Source organism: Natator depressus, chromosome 7, assembly GCF_965152275.1.
Source record: "Natator depressus isolate rNatDep1 chromosome 7, rNatDep2.hap1, whole genome shotgun sequence".
Taxonomy (NCBI): Eukaryota; Metazoa; Chordata; order Testudines; family Cheloniidae; genus Natator; species Natator depressus.
The window spans coordinates 75,784,820-75,809,691 of NC_134240.1; the positions used below are offsets into that span (position 1 = coordinate 75,784,820).

General features: G+C 40.0%; 1 protein-coding gene across 7 annotated transcripts in view; it reads right to left on the bottom strand.

The window, feature by feature from the left end:
• The window catches only part of ANK3 (ankyrin 3), a 288,028-nt gene that overhangs the window by 130,581 nt on the left and 132,575 nt on the right, over nt 1-24,872 (bottom strand). For all 7 annotated transcript variants that reach the window (XM_074958832.1, XM_074958833.1, XM_074958837.1 and 4 more), the window contains 8 exons: nt 21,860-21,958; nt 15,971-16,168; nt 13,662-13,760; nt 8,665-8,763; nt 6,198-6,296; nt 4,238-4,435; nt 3,287-3,385; nt 2,414-2,512 (listed from right to left, as the gene is read on the bottom strand). In XM_074958832.1, coding sequence (XP_074814933.1) covers nt 2,414-2,512; nt 3,287-3,385; nt 4,238-4,435; nt 6,198-6,296; nt 8,665-8,763; nt 13,662-13,760; nt 15,971-16,168; nt 21,860-21,958 — 990 coding nt within the window. The remainder of the gene's footprint in view (nt 1-2,413; nt 2,513-3,286; nt 3,386-4,237; nt 4,436-6,197; nt 6,297-8,664; nt 8,764-13,661; nt 13,761-15,970; nt 16,169-21,859; nt 21,959-24,872) is intronic.

The window sequence follows — 24,872 nt, forward strand, 5'->3', positions numbered from 1 at the left end:
CATCCCAGTTTTTAGTTGCACCTGGGGTCTGGGACTACAACTAATCAGTTAATTCTCTCTTTCACAGATCTCTTTTTGAAGTGAATATTGTAATGCCAGTCTGATGGGACAGTCAAAAGGTCAATATTAAAGAGGTACAGCAGGGCTAAAACAATTGTTGAAGAAGCTGATTGTGGTGCTAATGATGATCTATACGACATTACACATTTATTTATCAGACTGAATTTACAAAAGGAATGGGAGTTCATCTGCCCCATGATCACATCATCTATTAGTTGACTGCACAGCATATCGCCTAAGGCCATAAGCATGCTATTGTTAATTTCAGTTAGTATTTATGCTCAACTCAGTGTATTGCTGTGGTTCACTTGCTGTAAAATACTAACAAATGTTGTGTTTTAAGAAGCCTTACAGCTAGCACCAAAAACCACAAGTGGCAGCTGCTAACCCATTTGGTTACAGATGTGTGATTGAGGTGACCTAATATGAGACTCTAGTTATCTTTATACTGTAATTTTATCATTTTGGTTTGGGCTTCAGAAGCTATTGGCATTTGGTGAAGCCACAGTTCGTGACCATGTGGGAGAGCCATTCTCTATGACAGTTTTGTTTCTTTCAGCAAAAACTAGGTCAGCAATTTCTAGTCACCTGCAGAAGGACGTTTCTTTCACTGCTGCATTTAAAATCACTGTGCTGGGATGGAAAAAGATCAGAGATCACCCCAGTTCACTTCCTGGGGCATTGTGTTGGTACATCCCTATAGGAGTTATTGATTTTTGGCTTTACCATTGTTACTCTGTTTATATAACTTTACTTCCATCGTGCACTTCACATTATGTGACTGAACAAGGTGTCTTGCCTCTTAAGGGATAGACGGCCAGCCAACCCTGGTTACTCCGGAGGAACACCTGAGCAGGGACCAGCTGATTCCCCTATAGAGGAGAGTAGGAAGCTGTAGAAAGGACAGTGTGTTTGTGTGTGTGCTCACGTTCAGACAGATCAGAATGGAGTACAAAGGCTGCTGGGAGCAAGCAGGCTCCAGCAGAGAAATCTGGGACTTGCTTTATATTGTTGTTTTCTTTCTGGTTTGTGTTTCTTGGAAAATAAATAGAATCCTGGCTGAAGGGCCTGCAAAACTGTTCTGTTGTGTGCATTACTGAAGAAGCCCCTTAAAGGTGAAACTGAGGCAGGGGATTGCTTGTAGGGCCACCTTGAGGCTATGAGGGGGCATGTGAGAGGTGCCACCTGATGTCAATGAAATACGATGTATAAGAGACTACATTTCCCTCTGTGATCTGTCTCCTCTTTAGACATGCAGAAAGTCTTTGTGTGTCATGTCTGCATTTGGTCCCACTGCAGAGGAAGACAATCAAGAGGTGTAATTTGTGCATATATGATTTTGGCCTCTGCACACAATCTTCATCTTCAATATTTGTTGTTTGGGATGCTGTTTAGGACTATGCCCATCACCATAGTATCCAAACATGCTTCAGGCCTGTTTTATTTTACTGATGTTGACACACTGGTTATAAATGGAAGATGTAGAAAACTGCATTACCCTGGGCTTTCTGAGTCCAAGGGATGCTGTGGGACATTCAGAAGATCCCATCATGGATTCAGGCACATTGGACTTCCCACACCCCTTTTTAAGTTTTATATTCATACACCAATATTTTTAGGCTCATACATGCAGATGTTGCTCTCTCTATATTACCCCCATCCTCCCCCGCCCCCGGTGCTCCCCGCCAACCTGAATTCTTGTGCTGTGTTTTGCTTTGTCCTGTCTACATTAAATTGCAATCTGTTCAGGGCTATATTTTTCTATTTCTACATACTGTAATGAGATCCATTTGCTGTGCTACAGAAATGCTTATGAAGAATACTAATGCTCAAACTGACAAATCTCACCCTAATCTTTTTTCCTAAAAGGATGCTGTGACAAAGTGCAGGGCTATTACCTGGTGTCCGCTGAACAGGGAGTTAACCCCAGATCATTTCCCCCCACCTACCTTGGCACAGATGCTAAGGGGAAGGGATATAAAGGTGATTGTGTGTGAGACAGTGTTAGGGAGAATGCGTAGGGGGAGGCAGGATGGGCTCCATACTCAGTGGTCCTGGTACCTGATTAAAACCCAAGCTGGGTGGGGTTGAGGATTCTACTTTGTTAACTAATTCTACTTCCTTGTTATAAACCCTATCCTTTGGGGGAAAAGAACTTGTTGGTTGCCACTCTTTCCCCCTCCACTGAGTCATTCTACCAGCCTACAGATCCTTATGTGGATGAAAGACATTAATGAATAGGGTCAACAGGGTGCACTGTAACTGGAAGCCATAATATATAATGCTGAGATAATGGGAAAAAACAATATCAAAAGCATGTCTGCTGTTCCCTTACATTGACCAACGTTTGTACCTTTGCAGATGCGTGAGGTGAAGCTCCCTGGTCCAAGAGCAGAAGTGCCACTTTCTGATTATCGTAGTGTGCAGCTACGTGGAGTGGAGTTAAACCACTCTAAAAACACATGCAGAACAAACAAGCATTGTTATAACTACCATCAGTGAAAACACAGGAGTGCAGAGAATTAGGTTAAACTAGATACGGTGAGAACACAGTGATATTATTCATTTCTGTCTCCAAACTCTCCATGAACTTTTGAGACAACACACATTAGAAGAGACAAAAGCTGTTCCTTGTCTGTGAACACCCTGCTCACACGCTTATTTAGGGTGAGATTGTGACTTTGCCCAGGGTCAGAGGGATGGGGAAGAACATATCTGACTGCCCCAGGAGCAGACCAGGAAAGGAATTGGGAATTTGAATCATAGCTCCTGTCCTAGTTTCCCTTTGCCCAAGGGTGTAAGTAAACCACTATTGATCCATTCCATTTTCCTGTCCATGCTGGCTCAGCACTGACACATTGCGAAGCCTTGGCTCTTCCCGTTCCCTGCTCACCAGTGTGGGGGATGGGAGAGCAGAGTCCTGTCCCCCTGATCTCTTCCCTGTGCTCTGGCTGAGCAGGGAAGTCAAGAAGCGCTTCGCACATTCTTATTTCCCTGGGTGGACACATGAAAGAAATGACAGTATTGCCCTTAATGATGTTAAAATCCATTTCTCATGGGATTGCTGACCTTACTGGGATATAGCTACATGATGATGAACAGAAGATTTCAATTAAACCCAAAATTTTGGTAGTGGATATTAGCAAGTGCTTGTGTGACAGTAAATAGCTGCTATGGTATTATGGTACATGGGTATGTACATGAAAGTTGGCCTTTTCTGTCCTACCTTTCCAGCAGCATCTGGCGATGCATTCTTCTGAAGCAGAAGGTTGGCTACTTCAATTTTTCCATATTTTGCAGCTACATGCAGAGGAGTAAACCCTTTCTGTAAGAGAAAAAGGCTACATGATGACCTTGGACATTCCTCTCCCAGAGGTGTCTGGCAATTCCAGTAACACAGGTGGCTCTGGCCTATCACGTTACTCCTTTCCTTCTCTTACATAGCTGTGAACCATAGTAGGTGCAGCTAGTCTGTCTCTTGTTTGTTTCCAAATGCCTTCATGGGCCTGGAGGTTCTTCTTTGCAGAGAAAAGCCCAGACACCCATTGAAGCAGCTGGAAACAAGGAGCAGCAACCAACTATGTAATCAGAGCAGCTTTCCATTGACTACCAGCAAGTGCTCCACGGGTCACCAGGGGCCCCAGACATGGTTTTGGAACCACTCATATCTACGCCACTTGGTGAAAATTTCAGCTGTGCACTCCTTTCACTATGAAATCAATATACACCCAAATGGAATCATGACCATAGGTTGCCTGGAAAAGGGCAGACATTTTGTCGTTTGGAAGAGTAGAAATGTTTCTGTCTTATGTAAACAACCTAGAAATTAATATTCCATCTCTGGAGTTCATGTTGCACTTCTGCCAGCCAATGTTCATCACACACAATAGGCATGGGTAGACAAATGACATTAAACATTAGACAAGTCTATCAAAGCAGATTATAGATATCCATGAGAACAACTGATCCATGACACTAAAAAAATCAATATGTTTTTATCACTAGGCTGTGTTATAAATCAAGCACAGAAGTGAAAACATGTTATCCTCCTAGATAATAGAATGTAGTTAATTCCTATGTCGCTTGGTATGCACATGTGAATCCTGCACCTAATTCACTGGCAACTATTACAAAACCTTTTAAAGCATTCGAGCAATCACTTCTACAACTCCCTTACCTTTGTAATTATAGATAAAGATGCACCATGATCCAAAAGAACTGAGGCTACATCTTCATGTCCCTCTCGAGCAGCAAGATGTAGTGGTGTATACCCAGAAGTAGTGGCTGCATTCGGAGATGCTCCTTGCTGTAACAACTGCTGCACTATATCAGCTTTTCCCAATCGGGCAGAAATGTGTAGTGGCGTTTGGTCATCCTAAATATAAAGATGACAGGAATACAGGACAGTCTCCATAAGGACATTATTTGCTGAGATGTTGTTGTTATGCAATTGTAAATGACTATTAATTCTATCAAGGCTAAAACTATTAATGCTGTTTTTCCTCTCTGTCATATTATTAAGGGATGCCTGAAAGTGCTTTGTTACAGAAAATGTCCCCCACACACAATGTTATCAAGAACAGAAAATAAGGTATTCAAGTTTCTCAATCTGTCCCTGCATTGCATCATTTTACCATGAAATTATATTGCAGGCCATATTGCACTAAGGGCCTCATCAAAGCTACAGTGGATTTAGATCTGTCCCTTGACCCGATTTAGAGAGTTGTTTAGGCACTTAGTGGGATTTTTGAAAGCATCTAGGCACCGAACACCCATTGAAATCAATGAGTTTTTGGCTCCTAGATGCTTTTGAAAACCCCACTATGCACCTAAATACCTTTACAAATCTAGTCCAAATCTAGTCCTGTTCTACGACCTCCTGCAATATCTAATCACACCAGAAGGCGTTTGGGATAGAGTGAGAATCCTTGCACTTAATTTCCTCATTTTATGTATTAAAACACATCTTTTATGTTTATTTAGAAGTGAGCAATTCCTTTCATAGTCGCTGTCTCAATAATGGGGAATTCCAGAGAAACTGGTAAAAAGTTTCAAATCTGTTTAAATAAATGTAAGGGTGCCCATTATACTTGGTTATGTTCAATTTTTTTTTCAAACAGAATAATGCAAAAATTATGTGGCACTGAAATTCATGTTCTTTTATAGAGATCTGAAATTACTGAACAGGAATGTCACTGTACTAAGACCTAGGTGGTTGCTCTGAAAAGAGCCTCACAGATTACTTTCAGCGAAGACAGATAGATAGATTGAGTCACCTGAGTATAGTCTGCGACCCTGTACTATGGGCCTACCAGATAATTTCACCTTCTTTCATTAGTAGTTTCTGTAAATTACATACTGACATTTTCCTACACTTCCACATTGCACAATCTTGGTTCCAAGCAATCTCAGTTGTCTTCAACAAACCATCATACCATGTCACACCATCTCCCCTTCTTCCTCCCCACAAAGAGACTAAGAACAACCCACGTTTACCTAAATCTCCATTCTTTGGTGACAGCACCTTATTCCAATTGAGACATCCTACTTCAATCACCCACTCCTTAATACCTGATGTGTTATGGAGAAATTCCTACAGATAAATTGTTATTGCTGTGAAATCACTGTACTTTTTGCCTGACTGTGACATGGCAATCCAACCCTCATTGCTTTCCACTCTGCAAGGCTACTACATCTGACTTGTAGGTGTTCCAGAGATGCCAGCACTGTATGGGGTTCTTTGTGAAGCACTCTTTCAAAGTATACTTACTTTTTGAATGTACACAGAGCAAAGCTTTGTGAGATGACAGCAGATGCCTATGGCACAGGGATGATAGTTTTGCACATAATAAAAACAATTTCCCCCCATCCAGTAAAACTGAGGGGGAAAATGACCATTGGTACTAGCTTGACACTGTCTGCCTTATCTATACATTTGTAGTGCTCTCACCATAGTATCTGAGCACCAAATAGAAACAAAAAGATCATTACCAAAATATAAAGAACACCACATGGGTTCACTTCCTTGCTCCCTCCCCAGAGGCTGGGAAGAAAATGTTTCACTTTAATTTGCAAAACTTCCTAGCTTTGCTAAGTTTACCCTTTGTTTATTTATTATACGTGGAATATCACCTTACCTTAGCTTTGGCTTCTACCTGAGCTCCGTTTTGTACTAGGTATCGAACAACTTCTGCTTGGCCAGCTCTGGCAGCCATATGTAGTGCTGTTTCTCCTCTCTAACATGTAGTGGTGAAAGCAAAACAGTCAAAGATTCAGTAAAAAAAAAAAGTTTAATCAGTAAAAAAAACCTCATGACGCAATTTAAAATAATCACTACATGATTTTTATTATTATTATTATTATTTTTTAAGGAGTAGTTTGTGAGCAGGATAGGGAAGCAAATCAATATTTGACCTCCAGAGCAGTATTTTGGGAATTAATGTATTCCAGCATCGGTCTGCTAATAGGATAGTACATTACTGTTCTCTTCTTTTGTTGAAAAGAAAACAAAGCTCTTGCTCACTTGTAGTCTATTTACAATGATAAAATGATGTCAAATTAAATGACCACTCAGTTGGTCAAACATTTAGAATGACTGCAAATTTTATGTATTCAGATGTGCTGATTTTCCTCTACGTCCCTGCTGTTATGCCCTATGACCCAAATGTCTGTTGTGATCTGACAAGCACTCAGTTGAGTGAACACAAAAAAATCATTACTAAGTACATAAATCCAAGGCTTAACAAAAGATGCATATCCAAGGAAACCAGAATGATTTCAAGAGGGAAATTGTTTTCTTGATTTTTGTACTTCACTGGATCTTTTAATTCAAATGCTGCCTAAGTTACAGATGGTGCTGCATGTGTGCATAATTTAATATGCAAGGTAGCCTATTTCCCCTTGTTTTTTCCTACCCCCCCCCCCAGACGTTCTGGTTAAACTTGGATTTATGCTGGAAGTGGCCCACCTTGATTGTCATGCACATTGTGGGGAGAGTGGTCAGTTTGGATGAGCTATTGCCAGCAGGAGAGTGAGTTTGTGTGTGTGGGGGGGGTGAGAAAACCTGGATTTGTGCTGGAAATGGCCCACCTTGATTATCATGCACATTGTAGGGAGAGTGGTCACTTTGGATGAGCTATTACGAGCAGGAGAGTGAGTTTGTGTGTGTATGGGGGTGGGGGAGTGAGAAAACCTGTATTTGTGCTGGAAATGGCCCACCTTGATTTTCATGCAGGTTGTAAGGAGAGTGGTCACTTTGGATAGGCTATTACCAGCAGGAGAGTGAGTTTGTGTGTGTGGTTTTTGGAGGGGGGTGAGAGAACCTGGATTTCTGCAGGAAATGGCCCACCTTGATTATCATAAACATTGTGAAGAGAGTGGTCACTTTGGATGGGCTATTACCAGCAAGAGAGTGAGTTTGTCTGTGGGGGGGCAGAGGATGAGAAAACCTGGATTTGTGCTGGAAATGGCCCAACTTGATGATCACTTTAGATAAGCTATTACCAGCAGGAGAGTGGGGTGGGAGGAGGTATTGTTTCATGGTGTCTGTGTATATAATGTCTTCTGCAATTTCCACAGTATGCATCCGATGAAGTGAGCTGTAGCTCACGAAAGCTCATGCTCAAATAAATTGGTTAGTCTCTAAGGTGCCACAAGTACTCCTTTTCTTTTTGATAATTTAATATTGTTTACAGAACAAACCATCTATACAGTGCTCTCTTCTGACAGTGTCCATCTCTCTGTTTTGAAGAGAGACTTTCATACCAAATTGTAAAAGAAGGATTTAAATTTACATCCTTCTTTTTTCCTATAGCAATGAGTGTAGTTGGTCAAGTACACACCTAAACACCACTTCCCTGGGACCCTTGGGGCACAAGCGCTCCTCCAATAAAAGTGCACTTGAATGGCTGTATGGACACATGCAATATGTCCTGACAATCTGCTGCAATCTGTTGACAAAAACAGAACTTGCCTTAAATGGTAAGGCCTCTGGTGTTCTGGAGGAGCAGCGCTCAAGCAGTCAAGTGCACTTCTCAAAAATTAGATGTGCTAAGTTAAGCTATAGTGAGTGAGTTCTCATTCTTTAGGTTAGCAAATAAGTAGATTAATATAATCAGTTCAGGATAAAACTAAGGCTGTCTACATTAAGGACACTACAGCTACAATGCCAGAGCTATGCTGCTGTAGTGCCAGAGCGTAGATGCTTCCTACCTCAACGGAAGGGGTTTGTCGGTCAACGTAGGTAATCCATCTCCCCAAAGTGTGGAAGCTAGGGTGATGGAAGAATTCTTCTGTTCCCCTACCTCCATCTACACCAGGGGTTAGGTCAGCTTACCTACGGCTCTCAGCAGTGATAACTAGGTCAATCTAAATTTTAAGTGCAGATCAGGCCGAAAGCAAAACTTTCTCAGGGTCCTGTAAACCTTGAGTGATCCTCGGCTCTCACAACTCCCACTGACTTCTGCAGGAGCTATGAGTGCTGACCACCTCTCAAGAGGTGGTCAACACCTTTCAGTATTGTACCCTTAAATAAATACCAATATCAGAGATTCTACTTCATTAAAAATGTGTTTCCATGCTACTGAGAAGAAAGCCATTGCTCACCACATTGGTGGTGTTGGGTGATGCTCCATGATGCATCAGCTGTGACACAATATTTACATGTCCCATGAAGGCAGCAACATGGATTGGAGTTAGGCCCGACTGAAAACAAACAAAGAAACAAGCAAAATTAACTCGCTAGTTTTACATTTTCTTCTTTGAACAAAGCATGGGGACACCGAATTGTTTAAAAATCAATATACCCAAGTGCTTGCTGATTTCAAATGACTGAACAAGCCCTTGATCTTGGAAAGACTTACACAAATATTTAGCTTTAAGCACATGTAGAATTGGGCTTTATATGTATTTAGGATTGAGGGGTATAAATAACAAACATTGTAGTTAGTTCAGCAATACTTGATTTCACTAAAATCTACAGATTAATGAGGAAGGTGAAATTTTGCTTTCACTTTAAATTTTGTTTTTATGATAAATTTAACATTTTTTAAAGGAAATAAAGAAATTTTCATTACAAACCAATACTGGACTGGAAAAAAAATGGAAACAATTGTTTCTGGTATGAAGATGTAACTTGCTGAAACACAGGGTTAATGAAGGTGGATTTATGGTCCTTCCTCCCTACCACCTCCAATTTTTTTTCTGAGTAAATGAAAATGCCTGTTGATCATATTGGTCAATGTTACCCATCTACTTCCATGAGAGGAGGCGAGTTCAAAACCACTGCAGAGTGCGGAAGAATGCTAGCTCTGCAGAACATTTCCTTTCTCCTTGAAACTACATGGACTTCCAGCACTAGAACCCTTCTACAGTATCGGGGGGGGGGGGGAATAGACAAGGGATCAGCCACTCACCTGGGCACATTCCCCTGCTGACCCCAAGGATTTCCCATCAGAAATCCAATCAATAGTTAATAGTTCTCCAAGTAGCATTAAAACCCCAGAGTCCCCTTCACAGCTGCTGCTGCACAGCTGTGGTGGAAATCAGCAAGTATCTGTATGTTTTCTAAAGGAACTGTGCTGCAAGGGGAAGGGTATCATTTATAAAGAGGTACCAGATCTCTCTGGATCTCAGAAGATCTCTTGATTTTGGTGACTAACTCCCCCACCCCATTTCATCACAACTGTGAATAGGAAACTGCAAGTTTGTCTCCTAATCTGTTACTAGCTCTAACTCAGCAGTTCTCAACCCAGGGCCCGCAGGCCGCATGTTGCCCAATTAGCACACAGCTGTGGCCCAGCTCAGCTGTGTGCGAAAGGCCACGGGCTCCAGGCTGCCCTACCATGGGCTACCGCCGGCCCCATGCAGCGGGACTTGGGGTCCAGGCAGCCAAGTGGGTGGGGGTTCTGGGTGCCCCCTGAACAGCGGGGCCTCGGGTCAGGGTCCCTGCCCCACGCCCAGCTCTCTGCTTCTGGCTCCACTCTGTGGAGGGGTCTCTCGGCAGAGGGCACTGAGCAGAGGGATTTGGGGCGGGGGGGCGGGGGGTTAGGTGGAGGGCAAAGTGGTTCTCAACCTGCAGCCCAGCTAACATTTTGTGGACCCCATATGTGGCCCACAGTGGTAAATCGGTTGAGAACCACTGCTCTAACTAGCTGTATTATTTACTATCCACTTTCTTTTATAACATTTTACAGGAAATAAGTTTTAAAGGTTGTTTTTTTTTTAATCAGAAAAATAAATCTATCAGATTTCATCACAAAAATTAACCCATGTGCAAAAAAGGCAAGGAAGGGGAGGAGGGAACAATATGGAGTATCTATACAAAGGTATGGAATCTGCAACAAATAACCATATTAATAAACAGTTGTACAATAATGACGACATAAGAGAAGTCACATTTGGGACCAACTTTTTCTGTCCTCCTGCTCTTGACAAAAGGACAGAACCTGTTGGTTTCAGATTTCTCCAGGGAAGAACACTGTGCAGCTGTCTGGCCAATGTACTGATAGCCATGTAAGAGATTAAATCACCTTTGTTTATAACTAAAAATGTAGTGGCTCCAAAATATCCTCTTTTGCTGCTTCACCATCACAGGTCACCATGATATACTAATGGCTCATGACAGAGGGGAAGACAGAGCATGAGTGGTGAAAGTCCCATGCCAAACCTGACCCAGTGCAGTATAATGTGTTTTTAAAATCCATGTTGTGGTTGTGCAGGACATGAAGGAAGTGTTCTTCCACCAGAACACCTGCAATTCTGTTGGAAGAACTGTTTCTGGGTTGTGGATAACCTTGTTAATCTGGACTGTCTTTACCAGCTAATGGAGTTGAGCATTTTATGCTGTATTTTCTAGTCCTTTGTGGATAAGATCACCTAGATTCAGACCAATTACTACAGCTGAGCTACATTTTTGGCCAAAAGATTCTTAGCTGGGTCAACCCAAACATTGCATGAATTCATGTCAATTTCAGAAAATTGTTTTGAAATAAAAAAAAAAGAAATATTCTGGGAAGTTTCAAAATGAACTGTTTCAACATTATTGAAAATTAAACATTTCCTTTTTCAGGCCACATTCACAAAGGGATTTAGGTGCCATTCACAAAAAACCCAGGAGGAGAAGGAGGCAGCAAATGCCTCCTCTTCTTATATCCAATAGCCCCGATATTAGGACACTCACCTGGGAGGTGAGAGATTCAGTTCCAATCCTCACTCTGAAGCAGGGACTTGAACAGGGTGCCCTACCACCAGGCTCCAGGATATTTTGGGGCAGATTTCTCTCAGTCTTCCCTTCAGAAGCTGTTCCATTTTGTATAAATAATTAAATAGTCATTGGAGCAGGATCAGAATCCAGGTGTTTCTCCTCCAAGTTGAGTGCACAAACACTAGGCTATAGAGTCATTCTTTCTTTCTCTCTCACCCGACAATTATTCAAGTATTTTATACGAAGTGGAACAGCTTCGCAGTCTGAGAGAGACCCACGCTAGAATGCACCACAGGCTGGCTGTTAGAGCACTCACCTGGGAAGGTGGATACCTGGGTTCAAGCCCCTGTTTCAGAGAGGGAATCTGAACACGGGTCTTCCACTTCTCAAGGGAGTACCGTAACCACTGTGCTGTTGAGTATAAGTTGGGCACCACCACTTCCTCCTTGTTGTGGTTGCTGGGTTTTTTGTTCTTGTTGTTTGGCCGTTTTTTAGTTCCTAGCCCTTCATTTCTTTTGCTTTTATTACAAAGGTGAAAAAATCCCCCAAATAAAATGTTTTATTTGACTCAAAATGAAACTTTTACTATTTTTTTTTACTATGCCTAAAAAAAAAAAAAAAATTGGTTAGTAGTTTGACCTGAACCAAATTTCCCTCCCTATTTTTCTGAACTACCAGTGAAATGGAAAATCAGTTAATCACACAGTTCTACGAACTGCCTATTTTCACGATTAGAAAGCCACAAGTAAAGAGAAGAAACACAGTGTCTCTTTTGCTTAAGTTTCAGTCTGTGCTTCTCATTCATGTACTGATGGGGATTCAAGCAATGACCTGAAAGTCAGATTCATGTCCCCTTTGGCAAGTACAAATCAGTGAGGGCCATTGCTTAAAGCCTCCCTAAGGAAGACCAATATGTCTGCTTCCTTTAAAGAAGCACTACTTAGAACCTTATTCAAGAACCTTATGCAGAAAAGTGCTCCAGTAATCACCCTGTCATTTAGGTAAAGTACTGGTTGATTTTCCATTGAATAATTTAGAAAATGGAAACAAATTCATACTTCAAAGCTCTGAGAGGTAAACTGTTCCCAGGTGTAGCTTGTTTAATTTCCTCAATGGAGCAGCTAATTCTTTTTCTAACTTGACTCCTTGTATAGTTATCTCACCTTTATACAAGTGACCGTTATTCTTAACTTGACAGGGCTCTGCACACAAATTGGACCAAATTTCCAATGTGGTTTCATTCGGCCTCAAAATTTTTGCCAGCAATTGTGTGTGCACAATCATATGCAGCCCTAAGTAATAACAGACTGATGTCTATTTGAGTTGTAATCACGAATTACCGTGGATGAATTTCATCTCTATGCAGAGCTAGCACAAGGCCTATGAACCGCATAACTAGGGCCCTACCAAATTCATGGCCATGAAAAACACGTCACGGACCATGAAATCTGGTCTCCTCCCGTGAAATCTGGTCTTTTGTGTGTTTTTACCCTATACTATACAGGTTTCACGGTGGAGACCAACATTTCTTATACTGAGGATCCTGACCCAAAAGGGAGTTGCAGGGGAGTCACAAGGTGATTTTAGGGGGGTCATAGTATTGCCACCCTTACTTCTGCGCTGCCTTCAGAGCTGGGTGGCTGGAGAGTGGCACTGCTGACTGAGGGCCCAGCTCTGCAGGCAGCAGCGCAGAACTAAGGTTGACAATACCATACCATGCCATCCTTACTTCTGTACTGCTGCTGGCAGTGGCTCTGCTTTCAGAGCTGGACTCCTGGCCAGCAGCCACCGCTCTCCAGCTGCCCAGCTCTGAAGGCAGCACCGCCACCAGCAGTAGCACAGAAGTAAGAGTAGCAGTACCGCAATCCCCCCTACAATAACCTTGTGACACCCCCTCTCCCCAGCTTCTTTGCGTAAGGATCCCTACAATTACAAACCTGTGAAATTTCAGATTTAAATAGCTGAAATAATGAAATTTATGATTTTTAAAATCCTGTGACCATGAAATTGACCAAAATGGACCGTGAATTTGGTAGGGCCCTACACATAACCCTTCAAAATAAGGTTTGTGTTGACCCTCTGCACAAGGGTGAATTTCACCCCTTGTGTATAAAACTGCATGCAGAAATATGGAGATCCTTTCTAAAAATCTGCCCCATTTCTTCTGATGAGATATCATCTTTGTATTTTAAAATAAATTCATCATGTAGGTGTTCTGATCCGATAGTGCAACTGAGTATATTTCTATTTGCATTTGTTAATCTGTTCCTCTCTAGCTGAAAATCATTTTTTACTTTTCATAGTGTATATTCGTTAATCAATGCACATGTATCATGTAACTGAACAGTGCTGCATTGGCACTAGAAACAAAGTCATACATGCAAACAATGCTTCTTACCTCAGTTACAGCTTGGATAGATGCACCATGTTTCAGGAGAAGTTCCATAACCTTAATTCTGTTCTTCTTGCAAGCAATGTGAAGAGGTGTGAAACCATTCTGTTAATGAGAAAGGAAATACTTTCATATACCACCTATGCCATTACTAAAGTTTGTTTTACTTAATTATTTTTGTCACTATTTTTTCTTTCACTATTTTTGTGTCAATTAACTTAATTTTAATAAGATCACTTTCTCACATGAAATATATTACTAACACAATATATTCTAAAGAAAAATATTTCTACAAACTGTATAGTGCACATTTAAAACTACACCTTATTTGTGATGAAATGGTAAAAACAGGAAAGAAACCAAGTGAAACAAGAAAACAAGCTATCCAGAATACCCAAGACTGGCAAAGTGCTGCTTACAATAGTATCTTCAATATTGATACATACATATCAAAAGAGCTTCCACAGAGAAGTTTTAAAAACAGCTTACTGAATTGGGCCTCAGATCTGATGAAAATTAACTATATTAGCTACAGGAGTATAGAATGCCATATGCTTTCACAGACACACAAGGTGTGTGAGGTCACATCTTTTACTGGACTAACTTCTGTTGGTGAGAGAGACAAGCTTTCAAGCTACACTGAGCTCTTGTCTCTCTCACCAACAGAAGTTGGTCCAATAAAAGATATTACCTCAAGCACCTCGTCTGGGACCAACATGGCTACAATAACACTAGGTACAACACATGCCTTGATCGTATTCAGTCAGTGCAAGTGTATGTTCCACTTAAGTTTTAACAGAGCCTCCATTTATCTGGGCCCATTAATATAGGATAATGACCAGGAGAAACTAGCACTAAAGAACTGGAATATGGGCAAAATGAAGCATAATTGGGACAAAGCTGGACACCAGGAATATCTGGATGTAAGGGGGCTCTTTGGGTGGCATAGAACTACCAAAACAGCTCTGTGTTGCCCCCTGTCTTTTGAGGTCCCCAGCATAGAAGGCACATCATGAAAGTATCAGCAGAAGAAGCAACTTGATCAGAGTCCATTGCATTCTGGTTATTTTTATTAGTATAATGGTCCTTAGGAAGCTGCTATAGGACAAGACAACTTAGAACAGCTCTGAGGTTGCTCTGAGGCCCAGAATATAGGAGGTTCAATTGAAAATCATTTTTACTCCCTCCCCAATTCTTGTGCCTTAGCTGGAATAGAGATTCTGACCCTATGCGTGAATGAACTAGGGAATAAGGAGATTTATGGCTATCTGATCCAGACCAGTGATTGGCTGCCATCCAGCAACCCTGCCCAAGATATTCTGACATATTTAATGAGACTTCAGTAATTTCAGAATGCAGCCAAAATAAATATTACAGGACTAGAAGCCAAGCAGCATTCTGCACTCACCAGCGGGACAGACACAGCACAATAGCCTTCCCCCAAAGACAATGAAGATAAGATGAGGGGTATATATGGAAGAGGGTGGCTGAGAGACCAAGGAGCCTTGTAAATCAGGCCAATTGTAAAAAAGGAATCAAACCGACCCTGATTTTGTAGAGGTTCGTAGTTCTGTACAGAACTCATGTAGTACTTATGAAATCAACAGCCTAACAGTATTGACCTGAGCCCAGTACAGCACCAAAGTACAGTACAATTACTGTAAGAATTCAAATTTGTTTAGGATGATTATTAAAGGTATATTTATACAGACATATTTTTTTTACAAAGTGAGCCATGAGAACACCTTAAAACAATATATACACACATTTGAAAACAGTTTATTTGTATTAAAAGGCAGTTTGTTTTTTTAATGTACAAAAGTGAGTATAAAGATGAAACTCCTTAAGAATACTGTGGATATTTGTTACATTACTTATTCTTGTTTTGCAAATTTCAGAACTTTGTGTACTCTAATATCCTCTTTATTTTAAATGTAATTTATTCATTTCCTCTTTGCAAATGTTTAGAAAATCAGAATTTCTCTCATGCTGACAACTGCAGCAGTTAAGATTGCAGTCACTCATTCTACTCAGAATTAGAGAATCACAATAAATATCAAAATGCAAAAGGGCTCTGGTTACACTAGAAATTACGTAAATCACTATTAACTATCCATACACAGACTGCACAAGAAAAAATGTTAATATCAAATTAGAGCTACAGTAACATTTCTTGAACTCTACAAATACAGCATTAGCCTCACTGAATGTCAGGCCCTGTAAACTTTCAACCAACAGAAAATAACTCTCAAATATTAGGCACTGCAACTTTAGAAAACTGTTTAGCTGTGACTAGTAATCCACTGCATACTCACCAGTGCTTTGGCATTAGGATTAGCTTTCTCGTCCAAGAGAACCTTGGCAACTTTGAAGTGGCCACAGTGGGCGGCAACATGCAGTGCAGTCAGATAGTCGTTAGTGACATCATCAACAGGCACGCTGTGCTGAATCAGAAGCTGAACACAGTTTAAATGATCTCCTTGTGTTGCCATGTGCAATGGAGACAAACCATTCTGTAAATAAAAAGAAACAAATTGAAATGGACAGACATATACAATTGTATGTTTGTCACTGAAAAGTTTCTTTGCAACAGAGCTTTACAAGCTCCTTTGTTATGAGAAATCCCACACTGCATTATATAGAAACTAAGTGCACTGGGTCAACTTCTGAGGTCTTTACTCAGGCAAAATTCTCATGGAACTTTGAGTTTGCCTGAGTAAAGGCTAAGATCAGGTGTACACTAGCAAACGTTTGCCAATATAGCTATACCAGCGAACATCTATCAGCAACCCCTCCTAGAGTAGATGCAGCTTATACAGGTTCCCTCAGTGAAATACGCTGTATTGGCCAAAGCACTTTTAAGGCAGTATATAACTGTACCTACACTCGGCTTTTAACAATATAGAAATGTCATAAACCGCCATCCCTAATGGTCATTACTAAAACTTCAAAAGTTTCTAGTGCAGTTTTTTTCTAGTAAAAACTCAGGATTTGGCTGAGTGAAAAGCATTGAAAAGCCATATTTTCTATGGAGAAACCTGTTGGACATTCATCTTTATGAACAACAGTTGTGATGAAAATATGTTTTATACTGCTTACAAAACGGAAGCACCAGTGTACTTTTATATATACACACGCAAACCATACAAAGAAATAACTCAGATAGAATTCTGAATTACTGATTCCATTTCATGGTGTGAGGATGAAAACAAGAAAAAATAGACAGGAGCAAAATAGACGTTTTTGGATGAATGCATATCGGCACCTTAAGCAGATAATGTACCTAAAATCACCTTCTTCACTTTGATTTATTTAATGATTTAGATTGATCAATCCAAAGTCAAAAAATCTTTGGTAAAGTTTTAATCAGTATTAAATTATATTTTTACAAAAACTGATTCCAGTTCAGTTGCTGCTACTACAATGAAAAGTAACGTTGGTGATACTCTAATACCAATGGTTGAAATATGATTTTTAGATCTAAAATACATCATGCTTATTACCATGAAGAAATCAAAACTTTTTTTTACAGATGGAGTGCCCCCATGTGACCATGGTTAGCATAAGCAAAGCACCAGTGTAACTATTCAATGGCTGTTCATAGACTTTCTGAAGCTGAGGACTGCTTTTCCCCCCTTTTTAAAAAACATGACCGTACAATAATAGGAATGACAAAAGGTATAAATAAAGGAGGAAATGCAAAGTAAACATGTTTTTAAAAGCAATGTAGAAGAAAGTGAAAGCAAACAGGCTAGCTGAGTGACATCATTTTAAACTATATTTAATGTATAAAAGCAGGGTTTCTCAGACTGGACCAAATCTTAAAAGTAAGACTATTTTGTGGGTGCCTCTCCCAGTGTCATGCCACACCTCAGCAGGAATTGTTTACATGGAAAATTGGTATTTGGAAAATATTTAATGTAGAGTTAGTGCAACGTGATTAAGCTTTCTGGGCCACAGCTGAGAACGGCTGGTGTAAAGAATTCCCCTAAGCTATTTGTTTACAGTAAAAGTCACTAAGAGGGTTCAACACAGTTCTGTTAAATAGCGAAATGAGCAGCTTCCTCTTGTTGTTTATTATCTTAACAACAAGAGTGAATAAATTGCCCTTCTATAACTTAATAGGATGGGGTAACTTGGAATACACAGAAGGAATTCCAGGTCTCAGAGGCAGCTGTGGAGGAGGGAGTGTTGTGGCCATCACAACACAGAATGATGTGGGAAGGGGTCAGCAGAAGATGAAAGAATACAGCAAACAGATATGAGGAGCAGAAGCTGAGGGAGGGTAGGGTGGATTATAAAACAGGAGCAGAGATGGCCAAGGAACACATCTAAGTGGATGAGTTGGTGGGAATCTGGAGAAAAGGTCTGAGAACCAGAGAAATGCAGCAGATAGCCAGAAGGAACAGCACAGACTAGGGGTTGGGACTGGATAATAAAGAATCTCAGCAGTAGACACCCAGAGGGATGATGGATGATGATCTTGTAGTTAAAGCACACAAATGGGAACATGTTTTATTCCTGGTTCTATTGCAGTATAGATATGCTATGCGATCCCTGGCAAGCCATTTAACATTTCCGTGCCCATATCTCTCCACTTCTAAATGCTTCTCTACCACAGCCACATTGTAGGGCATAATTCACTGATGTTTGTAAAGAGCATTTTGGGGTCCTACTGCCAAGGAGCACATACAGGGCCAAGGAGTTCAGTAGAAATCTGGGAGGAGAAACAGAAACTAAGAGGTTGTGGTCATATGATGTTTGAGAAGAAAAGTAGCAAAAGACCAGAGAGATCAAAATATTATAGCAAACCACTGAGTGGCAAAGACAAATGGCTTTTAGAGTCAGTTAAAATAATGACATGTAGCTCTTACATAGTTCATCCTTCATCTGTAGCTGTCAAATTGCTTTACAAAGGGTAGGGGGAGTTTCATTAACTTCATTTAAAAAAAAAAACATGGAAACAGGTATACAGAGGCAAAGTCATCTGCCCCCTGTCTCCCACAACAAGTCATCAGCAAAGTCAGGACTTGATTTGAGGTCTCTTGACTTCTCATCCCATGTCCTGTCCATTAGGTCATTGTGCCTCCCACATGAATAAAACTAAGGATGTAATCATGTGAAAAGGGCCTACAATGTACTCAACAATCTTTACTAGGAAATAATAATAACTTTTAATGGATCCGCCTTAAGGCTTTTTTGTTATTCTGAAAGAGTTCTGTGAGCCATCTGAAAGCTGTACAAGTTAAAATTCTTTCCAAAAGATTTGTCCTGTTTCGAGGAAGTTCTGACTTGATTAGAAGAGAACTCAGCCAATATTTTTTCCAGAGGACAATACTGTAGTTCAGTGCCAAGGGAATGTCATTCAGTGGTATTCTGCCTCTCAGTTTACCTCACAAGTTCTGTCAAAATTAACATATCGGAGAGAAAGCCCAAGCAGCAGAACTTCTATTTTTTTCTTCACTTTTTCTTATGTGCCTCTATATAATAAGATTTCAGGATTGTCACTGCATGCCTGTAGAGTTGGTGTGAAGTGATGGAAACAGCTCTTTTTGTTAAGAATATCACCAGATTGAATCATCATACGGTTTCACAGTCTGTTACTTTCTAATTTTTAAGTTCTCAGCCATTTTGACTTTACAAATTACACCTATGGTATACAGCTACAGTAAGGCATGTATCTATGCCATGCCAAGAGTCCTAGACTATTGTGATATCAGAGGTAACTCAACAAATCACCACCCTTACTCTACAGCTAATTTCCATATCACAACTGAATTATTTGTATAGGGGAAACTCCACATATGGTGGATTAGTTGGGCCAACTGGCACATCCATGCGCCTAACGGCCACCCACACAAATCAACACAAATCTCCCAGCACAACCTCCCTTGACACAAATCAACAAAACCACCCACATAACACAACCAGCATATACAGTAACCCCAAATATACACAGCCCCTCACACCCGCATACCCCCATCATTCATCACCCACGCAAATTAACACAAAACTGTCAAAACAACTCCCCCTACACACAAATCAACACAACTACCCACACAACAACAACAACATTACCACTACACACAAAACCCCCAAACATCACTCTGAAGTCAAGAATGTCTGTTGAGTCAGTGTGAAGTGACGGAAACAACTACAAGCATGGCTGAGAACTCTTTTTGTTTAGAATATCATCAGATTCAATCATCACTGTGATTCATGGCCTATTACAGTTCAGTTTTAAAGTTCACAGCCATTTTTGGCTTGTTTACACACATAACTTTATGAGTTACACACGTGTGACAGCATGGGCTTTCAGCTACTTGTTTTTTAATATGTAGCTTAGTTAGTCTAGGGCTTGTCTAGTATTGTAGTGTTAGGTGCCACATTGCTGAATACAGTTATTTAAACACTTTGTAGGCCAGTGTCTGCAGTATGCAGCTATATTACTTTAAATCCAGCAACATAGCCTCGGATTTTTCTGATATGTTCTATTTGATACAAGATAATGAGGTTTAGGGAAGGTTTGTGGTTCTCATCTTTTGAAACCACTATTTTAAGTTTGAAGGACACCCTGGAAAGAGGAAAAGATTAAAGAACTACTGAACTAGTATTCAAAAAGCTAGTTAAATTTCAGGATAATGACAAGCAATGACAATTTATACCACAAAGAAGTGATAAAATTCCTCAGAAGAGTCACTGTATTATTATGATGGAAAAATAAAGCAATGTGGGTATAACAAGTGTTTGCATTAAACAAATCACAGAACCACTAGTGATTGGGAAGAGCCCCTGAAAGGTGGGTCAAACTAATCCTGAGAAGAGGCCCTCGGTAGAGGAGAAAAGTGTGTGTAAGGAAAGCTACATGGCATTCCCCCAATATAAAGGTGTTCCAGGTAAAGCTGTAGAGGGCTCCTTGAAAGCTGGCTGTGTTCCTACCTTATCATGCAGCAGTCCCTACTGTAACTAGCAATGGGAGGGACTCCTATGTATAGGGCTGGAAGCCTAGGGCTTTGGGAGTCAATGAAAATTCCACATGTAGAGGATGTGCAGGACCTCTCCTCTGCTGACATCAGATTAGCCATCCTAGCACATGTGCAATTGCCTTGGAGAGCAGACAAAAGGTGACACCACACCCTAGTCCAGGCCACGTGACAAATACATCCCACCGGAAACAAAACAGGTTAACAAGAAAAAACATAAAAGATTAAAAATAAAAATCAAGGAAACCCCCAAATCACTACAGGCAAGTAAAAGAGGAGGGAGAGAGAATAGGACAGGTTAGGAGAAGACAGAAGCAGGAAATGTGCTGGGGCATGGCACGGAGGGAGAAATGTTTGTGTATAAGGGATCCTGTGAGAGGGGCTCCAACAAGCTGCACTAGTACAACAGGATTTTTCATGACAGATTTTTCCACCCAAATATATCTGCTCTAAAAGGAGGAGACAAAAGTCTCTCTCTCTCTCTCTCTCTCCCTCCAAAATAGGAGGAGACTTACAGTGGTGTCATTAAAAAATCAGTTACTATGCCTTGACTTAAAATCAGAGGTAACTTCGGTGCTTGAGTTGCCACTGTATAGCAAGGGTTGGCAAATGCTAACTTTTTAATGGGAACCCCTGCATTTGAAGTAGGCTGCCCACTCCAATGAAGATGATTTTAAATTTCCACAAACAGCGTTATGGAAGGATAGAAATGTATTTGATTTGCTCTGACAAAGTATAGAGATAGGAAATGGAAGAACTTGGTAATGAACCAACAGCTCCGCAAAGTACAGCTACCTCTGCAAAGAGACATTACTACATTTTTATCTTTTATCCCTGTGGTACCTTTGGAACAAGTTAAAGACACAGTCTGTATGTGTGCAGTATAGAACAGTCCCTAGCAACTAGCAAATGTTTTCTAGTTATCTGAATTCTGAGGACCAGTATATACCATATTGCTCCTTTTGCTCAGAAGGAGTCTTTTTCCCATATACAAAAATATCTCAATTAAATGTCCACGAACAACACATACTGTCTGATACATGCACATAAGCACACTATAAACTACACTCAGTTTGGAGGGTCTCCAACACCGTTACTTTAAATAGTTATGATGAAGCTGTACCATTATCACAAGAGACTTAATCTATCTAAGATATGCATAATTACATTCAGAGAACCTTCAGAGATTATTCTAGTCAACGGGTGCACAATACCATTTACCTTGGTTTTGGATAGAATGGGGGCCCCACGATCAAGCAGCATTTTCACAACCTGTTCGTGCCCACTTCTTGCTCCACAGTGGAGAGGTGTCAACCCATCCTATTGACAACAAGAATCATAAGCCGTTAATTTCAAATATTGTTCAGATTTTAAGTATGCATTATTGCACTGAGTTTTTGAGTGTTGTTAACAATATGAGAGTAATGCATAATTAATACAACAGATCAAATAACATTCCTTGAATAATTTATTCCACAAATGATACGATATTTTCAAACAGAATATTCTTTATGTTTTCATTATGTATCCAGCTCTTGCATGTATACATCTAGGATAACAGCAGAACTGTATGGTCAATTTGTAATTCAGACCCTAGCTATACAACATAAATCTGTGTTCGCTGAACTTGTTTTGAAAAATAGGCTCAGCACATGATGAGTTTAAACTAAAGACCCTTTGAGTGTGATTTTCTAAAACTGCACATACAATTTCACACCTAATTTGTGCATGTATTTACCATGACGGCATACAAAAACAGCCTTCAATTTCCTAAGCTGTGTGTCCAAATGTGGTAATTCCATGTACAAATTAGGCATTCCATACACGTGGATTTTTGACATGCACACATTTTAGAAAATCAGGTCCATGATTTGGTCAGTGTGGACCAGACAAATGTGTGAGATTCCCATTTTGAAAAACACATTATTTAGACTTGAAAATAGTATTCTAAAATGGTATCAATTTGCTTTTGACTGGTCCACACTCCCTGAGCAAAATGTCTTAAACCCACGTTGTAAAATTTGTTTTAAACTATCATCTATCTTTTATAGAGTAGATAGGTTTGAGGTTATATGACTAATTGAACAAGTCAGTCTAAACTTGTTCCCTTTTTTGGGACAATTTTTTTAATTCTATCACACACTCATTTGCCCAGCACTAGTTGTTTTCATTTAGAAACACCTTCCTTAAATAAGATGATGACATCTTCTGAGATTTACAGAGTTTTCACAAATTGATTTGATTATTCCTTGACCTGTATCCTGCTTACAATGTTTAAATAATCTGTTTTATGCACTGAATACTAGGATGGAACATACTTGTATTTGCCTTAAGCAATTCAGAGTAAAGTTGAAGACTTTTTCAGTGCCACATGACATTATGCCTGTTACAAATAATAATGTCATGGCTTCCAGGAAAATGGAAAAGAAAAATAAAGCATTTTCAGTCATAGCAAACCTTCTTATTTGTTATAACCAAAACAAACCCACAGGAGATGGACCAGCATAGCATATATACTGTATACGCACTAAATACTTCAGTGGAGCTTTCCCCCATAACAAAGATATAATTAAATAATCAAAAAATAAGCATTATCATTTTATATACAATAAATGAAAGAAGGAGTCTTTTTTCACCAACATCTAATAAATATCATCCCAAAATGCATATAGATTGTACTGACTAAAAAATATTTTACAACAGTTTCATAAAACTGATTATTACCTCAAAGTATTTAACACACAAATGTAAAGGTGCTGTGCTATACACACTGTAGTAAACATCTTAGAACCATTAAGATAAATAGTTCTTGCTTGAAACTTTTTCTCAGATGTAATCATATAATTTTTTCCTTGACATTTCTTAATTTATTTCTCTAAGCTAAATCATCAATTTAAGTTCTGTTCAGAATAAATGGCAGACCAGGAGTTAGCTGTAATTCAGAGAGCCTTACAATCCCTAACTGTCTTGGCCCTTTGTATTTGACAACAAATTTGAATGCTTTAATTTTTCCACAATACTGCTGCAATCTCTGCTTGTCTTATTTGTGCAAGTGCTTCCATTTAAGTTAATGGATGGAGCTGATTTAAGGAAGTTAAGTTGCTATAAGTTAGTGACACTCAACATCCTACTCTAGAAATATGTATATTGCATACATTTATTCCCAGAGCCAAGACCTGATTCTTCAATCCTCCAAGACACACTAACTTTACTACATGATAATGATCAACCCTAAAAGACAGAAATACACTGTCCAGTGAGTTTTAGAGATTTCTATCATTATTTTTTAAAAGTATATGAAATACATTTTATTGACAATAAGGAGTGTTCTACTGTATGTGAATATATATTCACAATGGAAACACACATGTGAAGAACTAATATTAACAAAACCTATGCATGATTATTTTGTAATTCTGGAAATTAAATGGCACAGAACAAAGACACTGCCCGACAATATGAAATGTAGAAAGTGCATTTAACAACAGTCACACATTGCTCAATTGTCGCTACAGCAGTGACAGATTGCAGCATTTGAGAAATACTTTCAAGTACTGTAGTAAACAGTAGCTGTCCCATCAGTCTCATATTTCATAACTACTGAATTTCCCTATCTCCCCTAAATTGTGGTGTACCAGAAAGGGCTAACATCCCATATGATGAGGAGGCACAGGAGTTAAGAGTATAGTATAGAGCGCTTTTCCGCCCTCTAATGGATGAGGCCATTTAGGATCCATCCACAGCACACAGTGTGCACTAGGAGGCCCACCTGATAACGCATTATGTCTCCAGAAGAACAAGTTCTGAGAACTAGGGACATGTCAAGACCCCAGGCTGGTTCAGCAGAAAATACTGGCCACAGATAACGGGATGCATACAATATTCTTTCCACTGATTTTAATGAAAATTGGATTGGGCCCCAGAAAAGCAGCCAAGTAAGCTGTGGAATCCTATCCCTTGCCAACAGGATTCCTATGGAAGAGAAGGCAGCAGGCAGCTTTGCTGAATCAGCCAGGGCTTGATTTGGTCCATATTGCATGCATTAGCACAAAATTATATTAGTATGGAATTTAGATACTTGTCTGAGGCAGTGCATCTATAGCACTGCCTGCTGTAGTAATGCAACTATTGTGAAGAGTTTGTCAGAATTCCCACTGAACACTGAAACTCCATTTGTCAGAGAGAGAATTTGGCTACAAAAATGTTTTGTACGGAAAAGGCATCAAGGACTGGG